The sequence below is a fragment of the Ceratotherium simum genome, chromosome 25 (assembly GCF_057802395.1).
Source record: "Ceratotherium simum simum isolate JZ-2026a chromosome 25, ASM5780239v1, whole genome shotgun sequence".
Classification (NCBI taxonomy): Eukaryota; Metazoa; Chordata; class Mammalia; order Perissodactyla; family Rhinocerotidae; genus Ceratotherium; species Ceratotherium simum.
Window position 1 is genome coordinate 7,661,412 of NC_141924.1, and position 20,707 is coordinate 7,682,118.

Below are 20,707 nucleotides of genomic sequence, written 5' to 3' on the forward strand. Positions count from 1 at the left end.
CTGGACGAGGGTGAGCCCCAGATTCCTCACCTGGTGGCCACCCGGCCTGGAGCTGTTCCACTCCTTGAGTGGAAAGTCCGGGCTTTGAGAGGAGGAGGCCGAGCGGGCCCTTGAGGAAGCAGAAGGGCGGCCAGGGAGGAGCTTGGTGGGGACGTGAAGGGGAACTGTGGCTGCCAGCGTGCTGTTCCCTCCTGTGAAGCACAGAGGAAGGAGGGACACCGACCAGGAGGCCCCGATGGAGAGCCGGCCTCTGCGGCGGTGGGCCCAGCCGGGACCCCCCGTGTTCCCCCGGCTCCTGGGTTTGCTCCTGTTCCCCTGGACCCTGCCGCTCGCAGGTAGGCTGTCTGCTGGCTTCCCTCTCCTCACTTGCTCTCTGCTGCCGCACATCAGAGCGCCTTTCATCCGCCCGCCCAGGCGGCTAATTCCCTGGGCCCCGTCTCAGGGGATTTGCTGGTGGCGTTTGAACATTGCAGACTTCACAGGGGACGCCTTCAGGGACCGGGATATGTTTAGCTAACGCCTCGCAGAGGTGGCGTTTGAAGGGGCCGGGGCACGTTAACAGCGTCCCTGCCAGCACAGCCTGACCTCCCAGCCCTGAGACAGGGTGGGTGGGCATTGCCGCGGCCAGGGGGTGGCAGGGTCCGGCGTGGGGTCTGCAGGGAGGAGCAGCTCGTCCCCAAGGACTCTTATGGTGGAGCCACTGCGTTGAACCTGCCAAGCAGCCTCGCCACCCTCCCTTCAGTGTTGTTGCCTGTGTTAGCCAGGGAGACCGGGGAGGCCAGCAGCTGGCCACCTGGAGTGCTGTGCCTGGGGTGCAAAACTGTCACTGTCCCCGGAAAGGGTCGCACCTCCCACTTCCTGAAATACAACTTCCAGGGGTCACGTCGTAGCTAGGCCTTGCTGGGGGCCAACGCTGTGCTCCTTTCCTGGTCCCAGGCCCCTCAGAAGCTGGGTGGCCTGGATCCAAGCCAGGCCCTGAGGTAGGTGGCCTTGGGGCAAGTTCATCCAGGTCAGGGAACCCCAGGAGTGTCCCTCGCCCGGGCTACCCACACAGAACTCCCTCCGGCTCAGTCTCTCCCTGGGCGGCACTGACTCTCCTGTTGTCCCAGGATCCCTCCCCGCCCACCCACGCTTTTCTTCCTGTTTTAGACTTTCATGAGGCTTCCAGGGACTGCCCCACCCCCTTCTGCTTCATCGTCTGCCTTTTGTTTATACCATAAACAATAATGGCCATTCTTATTTTCATGAATTAACCTCTCTGGGCACTTGTCACACTCACCTCCCTCGAGGCACCCTTGGGTGTTGTCCCTACTGGCATCCTTTAGAACAGGGAGGCCAGGTGGCTTGTCCAGGCCTAGAGGGCGAGTAGGCCAGGTTCAGACCTGAGTCAGCCTGAGCCCTGAGCCAGGGCCCTTGGCAGTGGGCTCTGGGGCTCCTCCTCCTGCCTTTCTTTGTAAAGAACATTCTTCACAGAAAAATGTATCCCCCCCCCGCCCCAGGCAAGAGCTGACTGTGCTGTCTCTACCCCGGGCCTCGAGGGCCAGGTCCTTTGCCACATCATCTCCTTTAGCCCTTTAATCTTGTGCTCCTCAAGCCCCCTGCAGCCCCCCAGAGATGGACCAGTGCAAAGATGGCCCCAGGAAATGCAACTTATTGGTGACAATGCATTTGAACTCACACTGAGTCATTTTAAGCTTAATTTCCCCCAAATTTCCATCATTTCTCTTTGTGTGGTCCCTCCTCCCCAAAAGGGACCTGGCACATCTTGGTAACTGAGTGGAGGAGACTTTTTGGGGTGCTGTTGTGAAAAACACTTTAGTAACCATGTTCACTGCAAACAAACCGCAGATTTGCCCGTGTTGCAGCAAATGTACGAAAGAGAAACTCTACTCTTTCACAAGAGGGGAAAACACCCTCGCGGTCTCCTAGAACCTCTTGGAGCAGCAGGCAGCGCCCCATGACTCCTGGTCCTGGTCCTGTCCCTGCAGCGCCGGGCTCTGCCTCCTTGTCGCTCCCCGCCCCTGCCCCACCCCCTTGTCTCTGAGCTTCACGGGTTTGGTGGAAGGAGTCCAGCCTCTCTCACATCCCCCAACCTTCCCTGAATTCACCCATCAGCCTAGGGCAGCCAGCTCTGTCAACACCAGCCCGCACCCCTCAACTGTGTCCATGGGGGCCTTGGAGAGCGGCCGTCACTGAAGCCCGGGGTCAATGTGGAGCGCAGGCCCAGGGCGTTCAGCCTGAGTTTGAATCTGAGCTCTGCGACTCACCCTGGGCCCCTGGGCAGGTTGCTGTGCCTCCGTTGCCTCATCCGTTAAATGGGTGCAACAGTGGCACCTGCCTGGTAGCACATCCCGAGACTGAGGGGTTAGGGCTCAGAGAACGTCAGCCACCTGCCAGCCCAGCAGAGCCAATCGAAACGAGAGATTCATTTGGCTGCCTGGACATCTTGGGCAGCCCACGGGCTCCTTGGGGTCACTCCGACGTTTCCAGTGGTCTCCAGCACACCCAGTCTCTCAGGACCCCTTCTGCTCCCCACCCTTCTCCTCCTGTGTAAGCCGGGACTCAGGCCTGCTCTCCTCTGGGCTGCTGAGCCTCCTGCAAATCCCACTTTCCTCAAAGGGACCGGCAGCCACTTGTGGTCTCACAGGCAACTGCTCTCCCCTAGAGGTGGCTCATCTGAGTCTGAGGCCCAGCTTTCCTGCGAGCAGCTGCTCACCTCCTCTAGCCCTGCTTCCACAGGGCCTCAGTCACCTCCAAGGGCTTTGGGACCAGACAGACCAGGTGCAATGCCTTTTTATATTGATTGCTGTGTGACCTCAGGCAGGTTACTTAACCTTTCTGAGCCTCAGTGTCCTCAACAAATATCAGTCCTCTTTCTCCTCCTGGCCTTTCTAGAACTCTGGGCTGTATTTATTTCTCAAATATCCATTGAGGAGGACCAGTTCTAGGCACTGGGGGTGAACAAGCCACAGCCCCCACTCTCAGCCTGGTGGAAACGGTGAGAGTCACCCGGAGACCATGACCCGAGGCGGAGGCACGGATGCTGGTTAGCCTCCCCTCCCCACCATGTGCTCTGGACTCAGGTGTCACCGCTCCCTTTGTTGTCCAAAAGATGTTCAGGAGCCTCCTGCTTCCCTTCCCGCAGCTCCGGGCCTCTGTCAGGATTGGCCTCTGCTTTTCATCTTTGTCTAATCCCAATAAAGAGCTTCCGAGGCAGGCGGAGGAAAAGCACCTCTCTGCTGGAGGTGGGGCAGGGGGAGTGTTGGAGGGGGCAACGGAGCAGAGCCCAGCCGGGATGGGAGGAGACAGAGCAGGTGGGTGGGTGGCAGGCACAGCATGAATAAAGGCTGGGAGGCCAGAAGGCAGTGCCAGGGGGAGGGAAGGGGGAGAGGTTCCGTTTGATGAGAGGAGCGGCTCTCAGCAGCGCGGTGGGATATGATTCCCACTGGGAGATAATTCCGGGTGGATTATAAATGCCTGTCAGGTAGGGGTTCAGATGCCATTCCAATAGGTCCTATTGTCATTGCTTTCTCTTTTTAAATTGTGAAATATAATACATACACAGAAAAGTGCAATAAATATTACAAAACAAGGTCCTGTGTGACTACCACCCAGGTCAAGAAAGAGAACATTCCAGTGCCCCAGAGGCCCTGGACCCTGCCCCCCCCCAGACACCCATCTCTCCCCTCAGAGGTACCACCATCCTGACTTTTAGGGCAGTCGCTTTCTGGCGTTTCTTTATGGTTTTATCCTTTAGTATATGTCCCTAAATGATACAGATTACTCTTGCCTGTTTTTGAACTTTGTATCATCAGAATGATACTGTGTATATCCTTTTGTGACCTGCTTCTTTCACTCAATGTTATATTTTTTTAAGGATGTATCCAGTTGATGGTTGGGCTGAAGTTTGTTTATTTTCTTTGCTGAAGAGCAGGGGTTACAAACCACCACCCTTGGGCTAAATCCAGCCCACCGCCCTTTTGTATGGCCCACAAGTTATGAATGGTGTTTATATTTTTTAATGGCTGGGAAAAACATCAGAAAAATATTTCATGACGTGAAAATTATACAATATTCGTATTTCCGTGTCCATAAATAAAGTTTTATTGGAACAGAGCCAGGGTTATTCGTTCGTAGATCATCTATGATTGCTGTCACCCTACAGCAGCAGAGTTGCCTAGCTGTGATGGAGACCATATGGCCCGCAAAGCGTAAAATATTTACTATCTGGCCCTTTACAGAACACGTTTGTAAACCCCTGCTGTTGAGGGTCCCGTTGAATGAATATACTGCGATTTATTTGGTTATGATCAGCATTTCAGGAGCTTCTCGTCTGGGCCTTTGAACACTCGTGTGTGGTCTCCAGGCACATGTGTTTGGTGCCTCCAGGGGACATGTTCCCACTAAGGCCCCTTCTCTCCGTGCTGTCCGCCTCCCTGTGTGGACTGTGCACTTTGAGAGGGCAGGAAATGTGCGGACTGACTTGGCTTCGAGTCCCCATGCCAGGCCTGCACGTGGCCTGGCACCCAGCGGATGCCCAGAAAGTACTAACCATAACAGGATGAATTCCTCAGCCACAGACAACCCCAGAGGGAGTTCCCAAGGGGGTGGAGATGTGATGCCACCAGGAGAGGTGCCTGGGGCCCCCGGGGTAGTCCTGGGTGAGGTGGGGCTGGAGAGGGCCTCCTGCCCTCCCTGAGTGTTGGGCTCCTCCTGACACAGGGGGGGTAACAAGACCCTCCTGTCTCATGATGTCTCATGAATGAGAGAGTGGACAGGAGAGCGCTGGGGAAGCATGGACCTGAAACAGGATCTGACCCTCCACTGCTTCCCTTCTCACTGTAGATCCAGGCAGGGCCTCGCTGTAGTGGGAGTGCATGTGTCAGAGACTTGGATGGGGGCTGAAGCCAGAGGAAGGGAAGGGGGTGACTCGGGGGAGGCTGGAGAGGTGGAGGGGGAGGGAGTAGATGTGAAATTGGCAGGCAGAGTTCCTGGCCCCCTGATAAGGACAGTCTGACCGCCCTGGGTTTGAGTCCTGGGAGACTTTGGCCAAGTCCCCTGTCCACTCTGAGCACCTACGTCCCTGTCGTGGCGCTCAGCACCTCCCCAGGCAGGATTCTTGGAAGGAAGACCTGTCCAGGACCACCGCTGGCCCCAGGGCTTGGCACTGGGACCCCCTCAGGGAGGGACCGTGGGGCCTCAATCACGGGGACAGGGTGCCTGGAAGAGGCGGTGTGGCGGGCCTGGCAGATGTCTGCTCCCCTCCCACCCCAGGGTTGCGTGGGCTGTAGGGGAGGAAGGGGAGGGCCGGAGCTGGGTCCCCTTTGAGGCTCTGGGCCAGATCTCTGCTTGCTGCCCACGGACCAGGGGAGGGGACACTGAGCGAGTGCAGCCAAGCCCAAGAGCAGGGGCGGCCGCCCATCAGGCAGGGAAGGCACCTGCAGCACGGGTCATGGGTCCAGGGGCACATTTCTCAGGGCCACTTGGCAACACATGTCAAAATTTAGAACGTGCATACCCTTTAAATCAGCAACTCTCCGTCTCAGACCTTGTCCTAGGGAGCTGGGGGCCAGGAGATGACCTGTGTGTGTAAGGATGATCCCCAATGTGTCCTTGGAGCACGCTATAGACAGCCTTACTGCCTGCAATGCATTTAGATAAGACTGCTGCCCCCAGGCCCGCCTACCCTTTCCTCCCAGGCTCCTGCCCCCCTGGCCCACACCCCACTTTTTGACTGCTGCCCATGAGCTTTTGCTCCCGCTGCACCCTTGGCCTGGAAGACGTCCCCTCCCTTTCCCACCTGGTGACTCCAACCTGTTGGTCAAGGTCGAACTGCTTCTTTCTCTGTGGTGCCCTTTCTGGCCCCCTCTCCCAGCCCCTGACAAACCTGATGGCCTGCCCTCCCCCGGCAGGGCAAGTATTCACCTGTTGTTCTGAGTTACTGGAGCTCAGAGGTACGAGGAGCCTGACTGAGCTCACCTGGGGCAGGTGAGGGTGCGGAAGGAGCCAGGGAACAAGTACAGAAACTTAAGAAGTGGGCTGTGTAAGAAAAGCCAGAGAATGGGAGAAGGTGCATGCTGGGGGAACCCTGCGGGGAGGGAGGGGTCTGCAGGGTCAGGGTCATGGCCAGAACCAGCAGGAGCCAGAGCTGAGCCACCAGGGTCTTTGTGGTGGGAGAGAGGAGGTGACTGGGAGGGAAGGACAGGGCTGGCAGATTGCAGGATGTGGAAGGCCAGGATGGGGAGGACGGAGGGCAATTGAGTGATTTTGTGCCTGGAGGGTACAGGATCTTTGGGGAGGTAGAGATTTAAGAGAAGTCAGGATAAAAGTGATCTGGTGAAGGCATCCACAGGAAGGAGTTAGTGTGTTGACAGCCAGGAGCATTTATATTTAAAAGGAGGCTGGAGGGGGAGGGGGCCCAAATCCTGGATTGAATCACTATTGTGAGGGGTTTAGGCGGCTGAGGAAGGCTGTTTGGAACTCCATAGTATTTGTCTTGTCATCTTTCTAACTAGAAATACGATCATGTCACTTCCCAATTTAGAAGCCCCCAGAGGCTCCCCCAGGTTTCCAGGACAACACCCCCCCCCAAAAAAAAACCCTTTCTTTCAACTCCACCATGATTCTGGAGTTCTCCAACTTGGTGCCCTGTTTCAAGACTTCTAGAAGCTTCACCCAAGAGCTTTCTTGTGCTTAAGCCCCTCTCTGTGCCCTCCGCCTCCACTGCCTCCTACTCCTCCATCAAAGTTCAGCTCAGTGAGAGATGGGGAAGAAAGACCAGGTTGTTCACAGCTGTGATGTCAGGGTGGCCAAACTGCAGACAAGTTCAACGTTCTTCTTGATCCTTCGCTGTGGTTTCTAGAATTTCTATAGTGAGCATGTTTCACTTTTATAATGGGGGGACCTGAACAATTATGATTTAAAAAACAAGCAGGGCCCAGTCTGAGGGTCGCTTCTCCAGGAAGCGCCTGCTCCCTCCAGCCAGGTTGAGTCCCCTCCTCTGGTTTCTGCCTCCCCTGAACTCCCCTTTATCTCATCACTTTCCAGCCTCGTCAGTCAGCCCCCTCCCCAGCGGCAGGCCTGGCCCTCCCTGCAGGGACTTTGGGTGGGCACGCCCTCCAGGGGGTGCCCTGGCAGGGTCTGTCCCCCTCGCTCCATTTCTCCAGCCCCCATTTAGAGTCAAGGAGCAGAACCCCCACCAGCATCTCTTGAGCCCTATCGCCGCCCTCCACCCCATCTGATGCCCTTCTTTGAGGGTAGGGGGGTGTAAAGGGAGAAACTGAGTCCCCTGCTGCCCCAGGCCACATCCTCAAAGGGGCTCAGAAGTTGGAGCAACTCACCTTTGAAAACGGCCCGAAAGGGAGGCGGCTGCTATAGAATACCAATTAACACCTGTGAAGCTTATACATTTCTGGGACCAAACATTTGACATTCTGCACTTGGTCTGTATCCCCGTGTGGCCACTGTGCACCCAGAGTCCAGAGTCTGGAGGCGTGAGGACGGGACGCTGGCCGGCTGTGGAAATGGCCCCAGAGGCAAGCCTCATCCATCTGCATCTTGGTAATTCGGAGGTGTTGAAAGATGTGACAGCCAGTCTGATGGCACGTTCTGAGGGCATCAGCACTAAAAGCTCCGTAATACACATCTGTTCAAAGGTGGCCTTCCAACGCCTGCTCCACGCTTCTCCCCAGTCAGCCGCTGGGCCCCACGCCGTTCCATGCATGTATCCTGAAGGACTCACCCATTTTTCTGCGGCATCCTGGGATTCAGGCTCAGGCAGCTGCCCGGAGCCCTGTGCTAAAATCAGCAGCCCCGCACCTATGTCATCCCAGCAGCCCTGCAGGTGGGCCTTGAAAAAAAGGCACGGCTCTGAGAGATGCCAGAATTAAATTAGAGGGCAGAACTCCACACCTGTAATAAAGACCATGGAAACCGCTTTCTTCTGTAGCCGGGCATCAAAGTGTTTTCCTTTAAAATCAACCTCAGTCGAGATGGATACCTTTGATCAGTACGTCTGGGCTCTCACACCCTTGGCTGATGATGCTGATGCCCGGAGCCAGAGGAGGGATTGAGTTCCAGGCGGAGGGGGAGCTGGGGCCAAGGTCCAACTCTAGGGGTGAGGGGATATCATCCTGCAGTGAGGGAGGGACCCTGGCTGGCCCTCTTTTGACACTTGGCTGGCCCACCACTGGCTTCTGCTCTGGGAGCCACAAGCTCTACTTGAGATGGGTGACCCTCTAGTGCTACAGGATCTGTTCTGAGAACCATTGTCCCCAGACCCTACATGCTCCCAGATGTCTGTCTGCCTATTAGGGGATGCAAATTTAAGGAAATGGCCTCTAAATTTTTGACTCCCTTTAAAAGAGTGCAATTCTTTCATTGGAGAAGTTTTTTCTTTTGCTTGCTTTGAGACTTTAAAACTGTAGGGTAGAGCAGTGGTTAAGAGTGTTTAGGACCGAAGGGGACCCAGCTTAAAATCCCATCTGATGACTGTGCTGCTGGGGCAAACTCTTCCCTTCCCTGACCCTCAGTTTTCTCATCTGCAAAAGGGGAGCGTGCCCAGGGACCTCAGCTCTTATCATCGTGTGGCTGATGCCTGAGAGTCTGCGCTGGGCGGGCAGAGCCACGCCCCCAGGAGTGGCTCAGGGAGGAGGGGAGGTCGTCCTGCAGACCGAGAGGGTGACCCCACAGCCCGGGGAGAGGAAGGGAACAGGAGGGCATTCCTAGCAGCAGGAATAGTGCGGACCAAGGCTGGAGGCATGGTAGGCCTGGCGCCGGTGAGGGGTGAGCCGAGGGCCGAGGGCAGCCGAGCCGGGCTGCACCGGCCTGGAGCATGGACTGGATGCATGGACTTTCAATTGTTTTTTAATGGTGGCCCAAAGTTAAGGGATGCACGTTATAGCGTGACCCTGTCTGAACCCAGTTGTATGAATATAATTGAATCCAGAAGGTCACAAACCTGCTCTTACTCTGCATGCAATGCTCCATGTTCTATTTTTTGTAACTGCTTGTCTTGACCCTGTAAATTGATTTCAGACTCCTTCTCGGGTCTCCTCCTCTGGGGGGCGCCCCAGCAGGGTCAGGGAGGGCAGGAGCAGGCTGGCTGGTGGGTCCCCCGGGGCAGCGCCAGGCAGGCCCTGGCTGGGGAGGCAAGGAGGCTGGAGCTGTCGAGGCAGAAGGGGGAGTTGTGCTGGGGTGGGGAGGTCTGATGGGGTGGGCGCCCCTCCACACACCCAGTCCAGTTCCCTGATTGCGAATCCCTCCCCCTAGGGACTCAGCATGGGGTCCCTGGGCCGGGGTGGGAGTGGGGGCACCTCCAACCAGCTCTCAAACCCACAGTTCAAGCGGCCACAGATTCAAAAGAAGAACCGGAAAAGGAAGGAATCAGGCGCCAGCGGGTGGTAGACGAAGTCTTTCCCAACACCGGCAACAGACAGGCAGGATGGGGGAAGAGTAGGAGGAGGCTGCTGGGGGGAGGGCTCTCGGCTCAGAGCCGCCCCCTCCCCCACCCCCGTGTGCGCGCATGCACACAGAGCTCACCCAGTCAGGGGAGCTCCAGGGCTAGGCCCAGGGTCTGTGCCCCAGGGCATTGCCCACTCCCTGGTGTCCAGCCCAGCGCAGGGCCCAGGGTGGTAGGCAGCGAGAGAGGGCTGGCCCCTGGGAGTCCTGTCATGTCCTGAGGCTACCCCGTGCTGTGTGTGCCCTGCGCTGTGGGCCTGTCACTTATGCAGGCAGAAGACTCAGGCTGGCATTTGCCTTTCCAGACTCACAGTGAGGACTCAGGACTGGGCTGACTTCCCTGCCTCCTTTTCATCTCTGGGGAAAGGCAGCCCAGCCCTGTGGAAGGCCTGCTGTGTTCCTGGCCCCATTTAGTTCCATGACAACCTTGTACGGTTGGTATTGTTGCTCTCTCCGTGTTGCAGGGAAGATACTGAGGTTCAGAGAGGTAAAGCCACCTGCCTAAGGTTGCACAGCCTTTAAGTGGCAGAGCCAGGATCTGAACCCAGGCCTGCTGCCTCCAGAAACTGGGTTTTTCCCGGGCAACCCCCGCCCCCATCATGGCCATGCTGAGGAGTCCTAGCAGTCCCTGAAACTTCCGAGAAGTGAAGGATCAAGGATGCGCCATTCCTGAAAATATCCCTGAAAACTCGCTGCAAAGTGGAGGTCGGCAGGGCTTAGTGGTGGCAACCTGTGCTGCCCAGTGGGACCATCTGTACTTGCAGTTGTGTGGGGGGTGCAGAGGGGAGGACCAAGAGATGCACAACAGGCAGCCAAGCTCCCGGGTAGGGCTGGGCTGGGATGGCGGCCCTGGGGGGGGGGGCGGGACCCTCCCAGACACCATGCTGCAGCTGTTTCCCTGCTCCCGGGTTCCCTGCCACCCCCCATGGATTCCCCCCACCAGGGGTGCACCAGCCACATTCACACAGCCTCACACTTCTCCCATCCAGAAAAACTCCCCCTGGACCCAACCTTCACATTCTCCCTGCCCTCCAGCTCCCTCCTTTCCTTTTCTGACCAGCACTGGAAAAAGCAGCCACTGCAGGCTCTTCTCCCCTGTTGCCAGGCAAACGAATCCGTTCTCCCACAGAAAACACGCGAGGCTCCTTGAAGGTCTTTCCTCCCCGTGCCCGTCCCAGTCCAGCCGGCGTGGAGAGCGGGCAGGCCTCCCGGAGAATTATCCAGCAGTAACTTTGTGTTGCTCCTCTAGACCTCTCAGCATGGGGAGAGTCCCCCGGTGCCTGGAGGGAAAGCGGGCCGGCCTAGGCTGCTCTGGCCACTCTGGGTCCTCTGGTCACTTACAGTCACAAACAAGACCCAGTTCTTCAAGTCTCTGGCCCCGAGTAACAGCCAAAATTCTGAACGTGAGTCATGCCAAAGGGGCCAGCTGGGGCCCGTGTGAGAGTCGGGGGGAGGCCCTCTTCTCTCTCCCCAGCATCTTGGCCCTTCCCCACCTGTCAGCTGGGTCGAGGCAGGGGAGTGGGGGAGCAGGAAGGGGCAGAGAAGCCCGGCGGTCAGCTGCTGTGGACAGGTGGCCCCATGCTCTGGATGCTTGTAGAGTCTGGAGTGGACCCCTTCGGGCACTTTCCTGGCCACTCAGCGGCCCCTGCTGGAGTGTGCCAACAGGTCTCCCGGGGCTCTCTGTCCCGCCTCAGCCCCAGGAATCCAAGGTCCACCCCAATCCACCTCCCTGAGCCGTCTGCCCCTCTCGGCAGCCCATGAATCTAGGAGGATCCCGAGGCTGGCTCACTCTGCCTGGCCCCCCCTCCCTTGGGGGATATACTCCCTTCGCCTAAACAAGGGACAAGGTGTGGTGCAGCCGGTGCAAAACAGACAGTAGCCACTGTGCCATCCTTGTGGCACTCAGAGGACACACCTCAAGCTCTGTGAGGGCCACACTGAAGCCCCTCTGGGTCTGGGGTGAGAAGCAGGCACCCGCAGGGCAGGCTAGGTGCCCCTGCCTCTCTCTCGAGGTCCCCTCTTCACCCATTCTCTCTGCCATGTGGCCACTTGTTGGCCTCCAAATGTGAGAATCTGTGACGTCTGCCAGGGTCTGACAAACCCCTCTCTTTAGCATCTGATGTCTCCTGTGCTTGGTGCCACCACGGACACTCCCAGCCCTGCACCAGTCACACTTGACCGGGTCTCTGACTCTAGTACCCAGTGTGGTTGCTGGCTTTTCTTCCTTGGCACAGTCAGACAAACCTGGGTCCAAATCTTGCCTCCGCCACTTAGTAACTCTGTGGCTTGGGGCCTCTAAGACCCTCTGATTTTTTTGTCTGCAAAATGGGGTTGTGGTGGTGTTTGGTTGACCGAGGGCCTGCATCATACCCAGCCCAAGTGTGTTTTCTATACATTTTGTTTCCTCTGTCCTTGGGCGGTTTCAGCCCCACTGTACGTGTGTGTTCCTGCTGGCAGTTCACTGATGACACCCAGACCCCCAGGTCACCAGCATGCCCCTCCTCAGACAGAATCAGTGGTTCCCTCCCCATCAGCCCTCTCACTCCAGGCTCAGTCTGCTTCCCCGTTAGACTGGGGACCTTCCCAGGGCAGGGAGCCCCTCCAGGTCTTGGACGGGGCCTGTGGCCTTACTGGTGCCCCTTAAATGTTTGTCGGAGGCACAAACAAATGGTCGCTGAAAAGAATTCATGAACTCGGAAATTAACTATGAACTTGTCTGTAGCCCTGAGCCTTGACCGAGGAATTCTTGGCAGCCAACCGGAACAGCCTGCACCCCGGAAGGGGCATCTCGGAGGCACAGGTCCAGGAGAGGGGTGGGAGCTGGGCTGCTGTGGTCCAGGCTCTGGGGTTCTGACACCCCAATAAAATGAAGGGCCAGTGGCGGCAATTAGCTACGTCATCAGACCAGAACCAAACGCCTTCACCGCAACCACAGCCTCCCGCCTCCTCCTCGTGTTCGGCCTGCTGTCTCCAGATGGGCGGTTCCTACTGATCCACAGAGACAGCCCCAGTGCTTCACTCTTGGAGACAGCAGTTTCATCCGAGGTCTGAGGTTCTCCTCTCTGTGGCAGACCTGAGCCAGGGCCATGCATTTTCGTGATCCTAACCCTCTGACCTTAAGATAACGAATCCCAGAAGAGTATAGAACAATACTCATCTATTTTTATACATTTCCCCAGAAGCGTAAAGATGGGCTTAATTGTACTAGCAGGTTCCATCATTTTCTAGAGGGATACCTCAAATGGGGAGAATTTTTTAGGACAATTGAATGAATGTCTTCCTGCCAGGATGAACAGGAATGTGGCCTCGTTGTGCTGACCGCGCGTCCAGCCTCCCCGGGCCTGGGTGGCCTCTTAGATACATGGAGAGGAGGAGCGGGAGGTGGAGAGGCCTCTGGGCAGGCCCTGGTGCAGGGTGCTTTCCTGGTGATTCTGGTCGGGTCCCAACCTCCGACCCTCACGAGGAAACCCTAGCCTGGCACCACTCCCCCTGCTGCCACGCAGAGTCCCTGCGAGAACCACCTGGGAGGATGTGGACAAGAGTCAGCAATGGGTCCCGAGTCTGGGGACTAAGGAGGAGCTGGCCAGCTGGGGAGGTGGAGGTCCAGGCAGGGGGACACAGGGACAAATGCAGAGCGGGGATGTGGCCTATGTGTGAAGGGAGGATGGCAGCGTGGGCTGGCTGGGCGGGACAAGCAGTGCTCCTCTCACCCCTCCTGCCTCTTGTCCTTCTTGGCCCACCTGGGACCCCGGGGATCATGCAACAACACCCCTCCCCCTGCCCCTGCACCCCACCCTGCTCCTGCCACATCTCAGACAAACCTCAGCCCCGAGTCAATGCTCCTTGCTTTATGACAAAACTAAAATATCGTTATAGTTCAACAGCGACGACAGCCACCCTACAGAAGAGCCGAGAGACATAAAGCATGGTGTGAAGTCCCCTCCCGCTCCACCCCCAGAGGGGAGCCCCGGGGCCTGCTCAGTGCGTTCTCCACATGGGGGCATCGTCCTGTGTGTGACGTACACCAGAGCCGACCCACTGTGACCTCCGGACATGCCAGTCACTCCCAGGAACTGTTGGTGCCTTTAGTTCTTTGGAGAAGGGGTGTCTCTGTAGTTGCTCAGCAGGAAGCTCAAAATATCAGCGTGGACAGAGCTTCAAGGGATTAACTGGTGTGGAGGGTCATCTCTGTCCCTGTCCCTGGAGTCTTCCGGAGAGCCTGGCCTCGCCTCCCCGTGGGATCCAGCTCAGGGCTGAGCTGAAGAGGCCGGAGAAGCCAGCCTGGCCTCCTGCCAGCCCCGCACCACAGGCAGGAGGCCCAGCCTCACTTTCCCCAACAAAATAAATCTCACCGCTCCCTGTGAGCGTCTCCAACGCATGCTCTTCCCCCGATTAACAACCTGGCCAGCGTGTTCTTGGCTGCTCGCTGCCGACCTCAATTTAGAACTGTCTGCTGTTCGGCTGCTGGAGAAGGAAGGTGCTAGGGGACCAGGGCGTATGGAAGCTGGGCGGCTGGTGCCACTGAAGTCTGGGGGCGGGGAGGGGGCGGCTGCTGACTGGGGCCTGGAATCTGACCAGTGTCTCAGGAGGCTGCAGGGGAGTGGGAGGCCCAGCCAGGCAGGCTGCTGCTTTGGGGGCTTTCAAACTGTTTTCCCAGGTGCCTCTGATGAGAAGGGGGCTGGCAGGTGGGGGAGGAGGCGGCTCCCGTAGAACTGTCTTCTTAACAGTCATTAAACGCCGCGGTCAAATGGCTCCATGCGGAACACCTCCGCATTATCAGAAAACTGCTCTCAGGGCGTTGCTTGCTATACTCTGTAAAAAGTGGACAAACTCGTCTCCGTACTCAGATTCAGGGAAGGATTTGTCTGCCTGTTGCCTGGCATGCCTCCTCCTTCAGACTGGGGAGACCCACGGGCAGACCTGCCTCGCTCTGTGTGTCTACTGCCAGGAAGGGCTTCTTTATTTTGTTTCTTGCCTCCTTCCTCTTTACTTCTCCTCCTTCGCCAGCTTTGGGTCTTCTCAGACCCGTGCTTTCATACAACGCAGCCTCTCGGCCTTTGGGAAGGAGAGTGGTCGGGATCGTGGGGTCTGGAGTCTTCCAGCCCTGGGCAGGGCTGCAGCTCCATCTCATACCTGCTGAAAGATTGAAAGCTAGCAGCTTGACCTCCCTGACCCTTAGTCTCTTCCTCTGTGTAAAACGGAGCTCTCAACACACTTTGCCTTGGGTGTGTTGGGAGAGGCAGGGTCGTGTATAAAGCCCTTGGCGCAACACCTGCACACAAGTGTATGAGAAGTGTGAGCATGAACCACGGTCCTCCCAGGGAAGCAGTGGGATTGGAGCAGCCTAGAGAGTGAGCCCCACTCTCTCTTTTTCCTTCCCCTGCAGGAGGGCAGTCGGTGATCCACACTGGCCCCCCCATTGTGGTCTCTCTGGCCAACACGGCTGTTTCCTTCAGCTGCAGAATCACCTACCCGTACGCCCCACAATTCAAGGAGGTCAGAGTCAGCTACTTTTATGTGGACCTGCAGGGCCAGAGCAGCTCTGAGGAGCAGACTGGCTGCTGGCTCAGCCCAGGCAAGGAGAACCAGACGTCTACCACGAAGTGCCAGGTCACCCCCAAGCTGCCCAACGCCTCAGCCACCGGCACCTACTACTGCTCCATCCTCTGGGCGGGCTCCAGGGTGAGCGGCACTGGAACCTTCATCCTGGTCAGAGGTGAGGCTTCTTTGGTGGCTCTTCCCAGAGTGAAGGGCCCGGAGGTTTCATGCAGCCGAGTTCGGAGCACAGGATCCAAACATTTGCCTTATCTTCGGCTTTGGCGGAACAGAGCAGAGGGTCCTCAGGGAGCCCCTGGCCATACAGGTGTGCTGAGACGTCCACCTTTGTGTGGGAAAGGCAGAGTCCTGGGATAGGGATCTGCCTCTGGCCACCTCTGGCTGGTGACCTGAGAGAGGTCACTTGGCCCCTTGGTCTCACTGTCCCTTGTGACATGGTGTGGGGGCTGGGCGAGTGCAGAATTGGGCGTGTGCACGTGTGTGTTTGTGGCGGCCTGTGAGTGAGCACTCTGCTCATGTGCATCTTTCTGGGGACAGATTCCTAGTTTTCGTCTTTCATTCTTAAAGGAGTAAAGACTCCCAAAAGTTAGGAACAGCCCATCACCGGAGCCATGACTCTCTGACCTGCCTTTGCGACTCCCACTGGTAGGGCTGGGGCTTCAGACCTGCGTCTGGACCCCAGTCCAGCTGTTGCCAGGATGTGACCTTGGGCCTGGTCTTCATGGCAATAACCTGCCTGCCACAGGCTTGACAGGGATGAATGAGCTCCTGCACGCAAGGGCGCATGCCTGGAGATAGGCAGTGCCTGATAAATAACAGACACTGACATGCCTGCAATTTTTTGCCAGCCAGACGGATGGACGGAGGGAGGGATGCAAGGATGGATGGCTCAAAGGATGGGGCTGGGCTGTGCCCTTCACTCACCCCTGGTGCAGGCCAGCCACCAGCTGGGCCAGATGTGAACCATCCCCTTCCCCCTCACCACACCTGCCATATGATCATGGTTGCATGTGTGGAGAAGAGGAGGCCCCAAGAGATGGAGTGACTCACCCAGGGTCCCATGCAGCTCTCAGTGGAGCCAGTTCACTGAGGTCGGGCACTTAAGAAGCAAAAGATGTGGTCCAGGCTCTTAACAAGAATCGAGGCAGCAGACAGAGAGGGGCTTGGGAATGAGGGCCCGAGTAGAGGTGGGGGTCTGCGGGGCCTTGTGGGGGCGTTGTCAGCGGGGTCCTGGGTAAAGGAGGAAGCAGGGATTGGGGGCCTGAGGCGCCCCGGCCTCTCTCGGGTAACTAACCCCTCTGCTTCTTCGCTTTCCCCCCAGACACAGGGTACCAGGAGCCCCCGCAGGACCCCCAGAAGCTCCTGCTCTTTTGCTTCACCGGCCTCCTGATTGTGCTGAGCGTCGTCGGCACGGCTCTACTGCTCTGGAAGAAGGTACGGGGTGCGTGCACACAGCAACGCTGCCCCTCCACTCCGCTCACTATGGTTAGGGGTGCCTCCGAGGGGCGGCCGGTGGGACATGGGGAGGGGTGCCTGTAGCAAGTGTTCCTCGTGGCCCCTTGCACCAGGGCTCCCTCCCTCGCCTTTCCTGTGGCTGGGCCTGTGCTGCCAACCTGTCTTCACCAGGCCCCTTTTGATCTCGTGCCAAGAAATCAGGGCTCTTCAGCCTTTTCCGGGTCACAGGTCCCTCTGAGTATCTGATGGAAGCTGCGGGCCCATGTGCTTACCGTTTCCAGCTCTTCTGATTGGGGGTCCCTGTCCCGGATTTTCTGGATTCCTAGCAATCCAGAAGAAGGGAAGAAGCATTTCCTAAGAGCCACTGTGTGCCAGGCACCCTCCCATGCGATCTCTCATTTGTGTCCCACTGTAACTCTGTGAGGGAGGTTTTTTCCCATTTTACAGCTCTGGAAAGTGAGGCTCAGAGAGGTGGTGACTTTCCCAAGGTCCCACAGCAAGCATGTGGCAGAGTCAGGGCTGGAGTGTAGGTGGATGGGGCAGTTTGGTCCAGCGCTACGCCTCGCCGACTCCTGCTCACGTTGTGAAGGCACCTACGCAGGGAGGGGTGGCTCCCCTCACTCTCATCGTCACCCAGCCCTGTGGTTTCTTGTTCGATGCCCACCATCCCTGCCAGGTAGCAAATGCATGAAGACAGAGACTGAGGCGATCTTGTTGCCGTGGCTCTGTGTGTGCCCAGCATGCAGTGGGTGTGCAGTAAATGTTTGCTGAGTGAAGGAATGCAGTACCCAGTGAGCGCCAGTTTCTGCCAGGCTCTGAGGTTCAAAGATGGCTGTTGGGCTGCAGGACCCTCTGTCCTGGCTCCTTGAAGGCTGCCGTCAGAGCGGCTTAGGCCATTGCTCCACCTCTGAGACCAAGAGCATCTCTGCTGTCTGCTCTCTGCTCCGTTAGGGGCCGAACTGGGGAACAGCTCAGTCAGCGAAGCCCCTGGGTGTGGCGGCAGGGCTCCGGCAGCACCGCAAGGGGCTCCTTGGTCCAAGAAGGCTGAGGCCCTGCACCCAAAGGGCCAGACCCTGTCCACACCCATGGAAGGCCCCCTTAGATGGGAATTCATGTGTTCATTCATTCAGCAAACATTTATTGAGCACCTACAGCATTCCAGGCCCTGTTCAGGCCCTGGGGATACAGCAACGACCAAATTGGACCCCCAAGAAATCCCTGCCCTCGTCGCCTTGTATTGCAGCTGAGGGGAGACAGACAGAAACCAACAAGTGAATAGGTAGCGTAGCAGTGTGCTAAGTGTTGGGGAAACACAGCAAAGAGGAGAGTAGTGAGTGTGGGAACGGGGGAGCTTGCTGTTTTAAATAGAGGGTCATGGAGGGCCTCCCCACTCCGCACTCAGAAGGAAGGGAGGCAGGCGGGCATTGGGAAGAGTGTGTTCGGCAGGGGAACAGCAGGTGCAGGTACTCTGAGGCAGAAGTGTGCTGGCAGCATCCCAGGAGCTGCAGGGAGGCCTGCGTGGTGGTGTGGCCTGAGTGCAGAGCAAGGGAGGGAGGGTGGAGGTGGGAGGCTAGGGTGAGGGCCATTGAATGGACTTGAGTTCTTACTCTGAGTGAGCTGGGAGCCATTGGAGGGAAAGAGGCGGGCAGGATCAGACTGAGATTCTGATGGAGCCTCTGACTGCTGTGAGGAGAAGCAGGGGAAGGGAGACCCAGTGAGGGGCTACTGCAATAGTCCAGGCACAGGTGACAGTGGCTGGGACTAAGGTGGCTGCAGGGGAAGTGGCGAGAAGGTGGGGCCCACGGGGTTCTCTGAGGAGATGACACGCAGTCTGCTAGAGCCCACTGTTTACAGGTCTGCTCTGCTCCCTCGGGGGGAAGGACTGAGCCTGGGTCCCTCTAGAACAGGGCCTGTGGGGTGAGGGTCCAGCAGACATGGGTGGGATGGAAGAACGGGTGAGGCAGCCCGGAGTCAGAGGGGTGAGGACTTGCCTGAGCCACACAGCCAGTACAGGCAGGCCTGGGACTCGAACCTGGCCTCGGTTTCCTACCCTTGCCTCAAGGCTTGAGACATTATGGCTCTTCCAAAAAAGGCCTCAAGGCTATAGAAGACGGCGAGCAGGGCCACTTTCTCCGCCACGAGCCCTCTGGAGGCTGCCTCTCCTGCCTTCTGTGGGCTGGAGCCCGGGTGACAGCCTCAGCCACCCCTCTAGTTCCTCTCCTATCCTGTGACCCCCTCGGGACGCCACAGATGGGAGGCATGACCCTGGTGTGACCTGTTCCTGATTTGGCCTCGTTCCTCTAACGAGCTGCAGAGGGAGCGCCCTTCACTCCGCCCAGGCGCTGGGCTCTGCCGGGAGGCCCAGGGAGGGCCCTGCCCCCTCAGTGGTCCTCAGTCCCCCACCTCCTGCCTGGCCACAGGAACAGCAGAGCAGGAAGACAGAAGAGGGGTGGGAACCACGAATCCCAGGATTAGGACAGAGACCCAGCCCCACGGGGCCCCCTTTGCTCCCTCAGCCAGCATGTACTGAGCGCCAACTGTACACCCAGCCCAGGCTCTTCCTTTTCACACACCCCAACCACCCCCTCAGTACCTTCCCTCCCCACACCTGCTGCTTCCATGAGGGGAACAGGCAGGACAGCTCTTGATTTGTTGGTCACTCAGCAAACACCTACTGAGCAGCCACCAGTGTTGGACAGGGCGCCCAGGCTGGGACGTGGGCGTGGACAGAAACTGCACTTCAGGCAGGGCAATGAGGGGCCCTTGCTGGCCTGTGGGCCCCTACACCAGGCTTATGTGAGTGTCCGTACAAGTGCCTGCCATGGGCGTGAAGCTCAGCGGGCGAGGGCCAGAGCGGGCCAGGTGTGACCTTGACCTGAGCCCCCACTTCAGTTCCCGCTCTGCCAAAACGGGACTGTAACGACTGGACCTCAGTGTCCTGCGAGGCCAGGAAGGCACCTGGCGCAGAGGGGGTGCTCAGCGGAGGCTTGGGAGGAGGTGAGAAGGGGCAAACCCCAGAGCCCCTGCTGGCCTTCCCATCCCAGCCCCTCACCCTGCGGCGTGGCCTCGGTGACTCCTCCCCTCCCTCCTCCTCCTCCCTCTCGCCTCCTCTCCTCTCCTTCCAGGAATAGCCGTTGAATATCTAGTATGTGCCAGGCGCTGGGCTAAGTGCCAGACACAGGAAAGCAAGACAGACACAGCCCCCGCCCTCTTGTCAAGTTTTGACCCTCCCCGAGCCTCAGTTTCCTCCCCCAGCAATGAGGATAAAGATAGATCCCCCCCTCACACGGAAAGCGTGGAAGAGACAGAGTTTGGAGGCACAAGCTGGGTGCCCGACCCACAGCAGGAGCACAATGCACAGGCGCTTCCTGCTGTCCCTCCCTGCACTTGGGGGAGGAAGGGCTGGACGAGAGCCTGGCCTTGTGGGAGAGAGAACTCGGAAGGCCAGAAGCCGCTGCTGGGTTTGTGTGGCCAAAGAAGTCCCCGGAGCTCCCTGGAGCTGGATCCACATTCGGGATGCGGACCCTGTGGAAGCCACCTCGGAGCTGGATGGCTGCGGGTGACTTGTCCCCTCCCAGGCCAGCTGGTCTGAATCGTGATCTGAGCACAGGAACGGAGTGTGCAGTGGGGGCCTCCAGTCGGAGACCAGGCCAGGCAGCCGGCCGTGGGGGCTGAGAGGAGAGGCCCGAGGAGGCCTGGAGGACCCCAGGAGCAGAGCGGCTGCGAATGTAAATGAATCCAAGCCCGCAGCTACTGACCCAGAAGGGGCAGATGATTCCTGCCCGAGAAAGCAGGTGCAGAGCTTCCACCCCGCTGGAGGGGTCAAGGCTCGCTCCTGGAGCAGGCAGCCTCTGATGCCCATCCATCCTCATCCTCTCGGAGCATCTGACACAGCTCTCTCCCTCCTCCACGGCACACTCCTTCCCTTGCTTCCAGGCCCCCAGCGGCCCTGTGCCAGGTCACCCACGTCTTTGTGGCCTGTACACATCGGCGTGTCCCGGGCCCCCTCCTCAGAGCTCTTCCTGCTCTGTCTACTCTCCCCGATGACTTCTCTGTTCCTAGGAGTTACATTCCCCGCCCACTGGTGCTGCCCAGACCCCTCCCTGAGCTCCAGACCACGTCCACTCCATGTGGGGCCCTAAGGGCATTTGCACCTACCTCGTCCAGAACAGCACGCTTCGGTCCCCCGAGTCTGCCCCCTGCGTCTGCCCCATCTTGGCAAATGGCACCACGCCCC

At 58.2% G+C, this 20,707-nt stretch overlaps 1 protein-coding gene across 1 annotated transcript in view; it reads left to right on the forward strand.

Annotated features, from left to right (window-relative positions):
• Window positions 1-20,707, forward strand: part of NFAM1 (NFAT activating protein with ITAM motif 1) — a 34,074-nt gene continuing 13,367 nt past the window's right edge. The window contains exons 1-3 of the mRNA XM_087448807.1: window positions 1-335; window positions 14,846-15,175; window positions 16,337-16,449. Coding sequence (XP_087304933.1) covers window positions 236-335; window positions 14,846-15,175; window positions 16,337-16,449 — 543 coding nt within the window. The 5' untranslated portion in view covers window positions 1-235. The remainder of the gene's footprint in view (window positions 336-14,845; window positions 15,176-16,336; window positions 16,450-20,707) is intronic.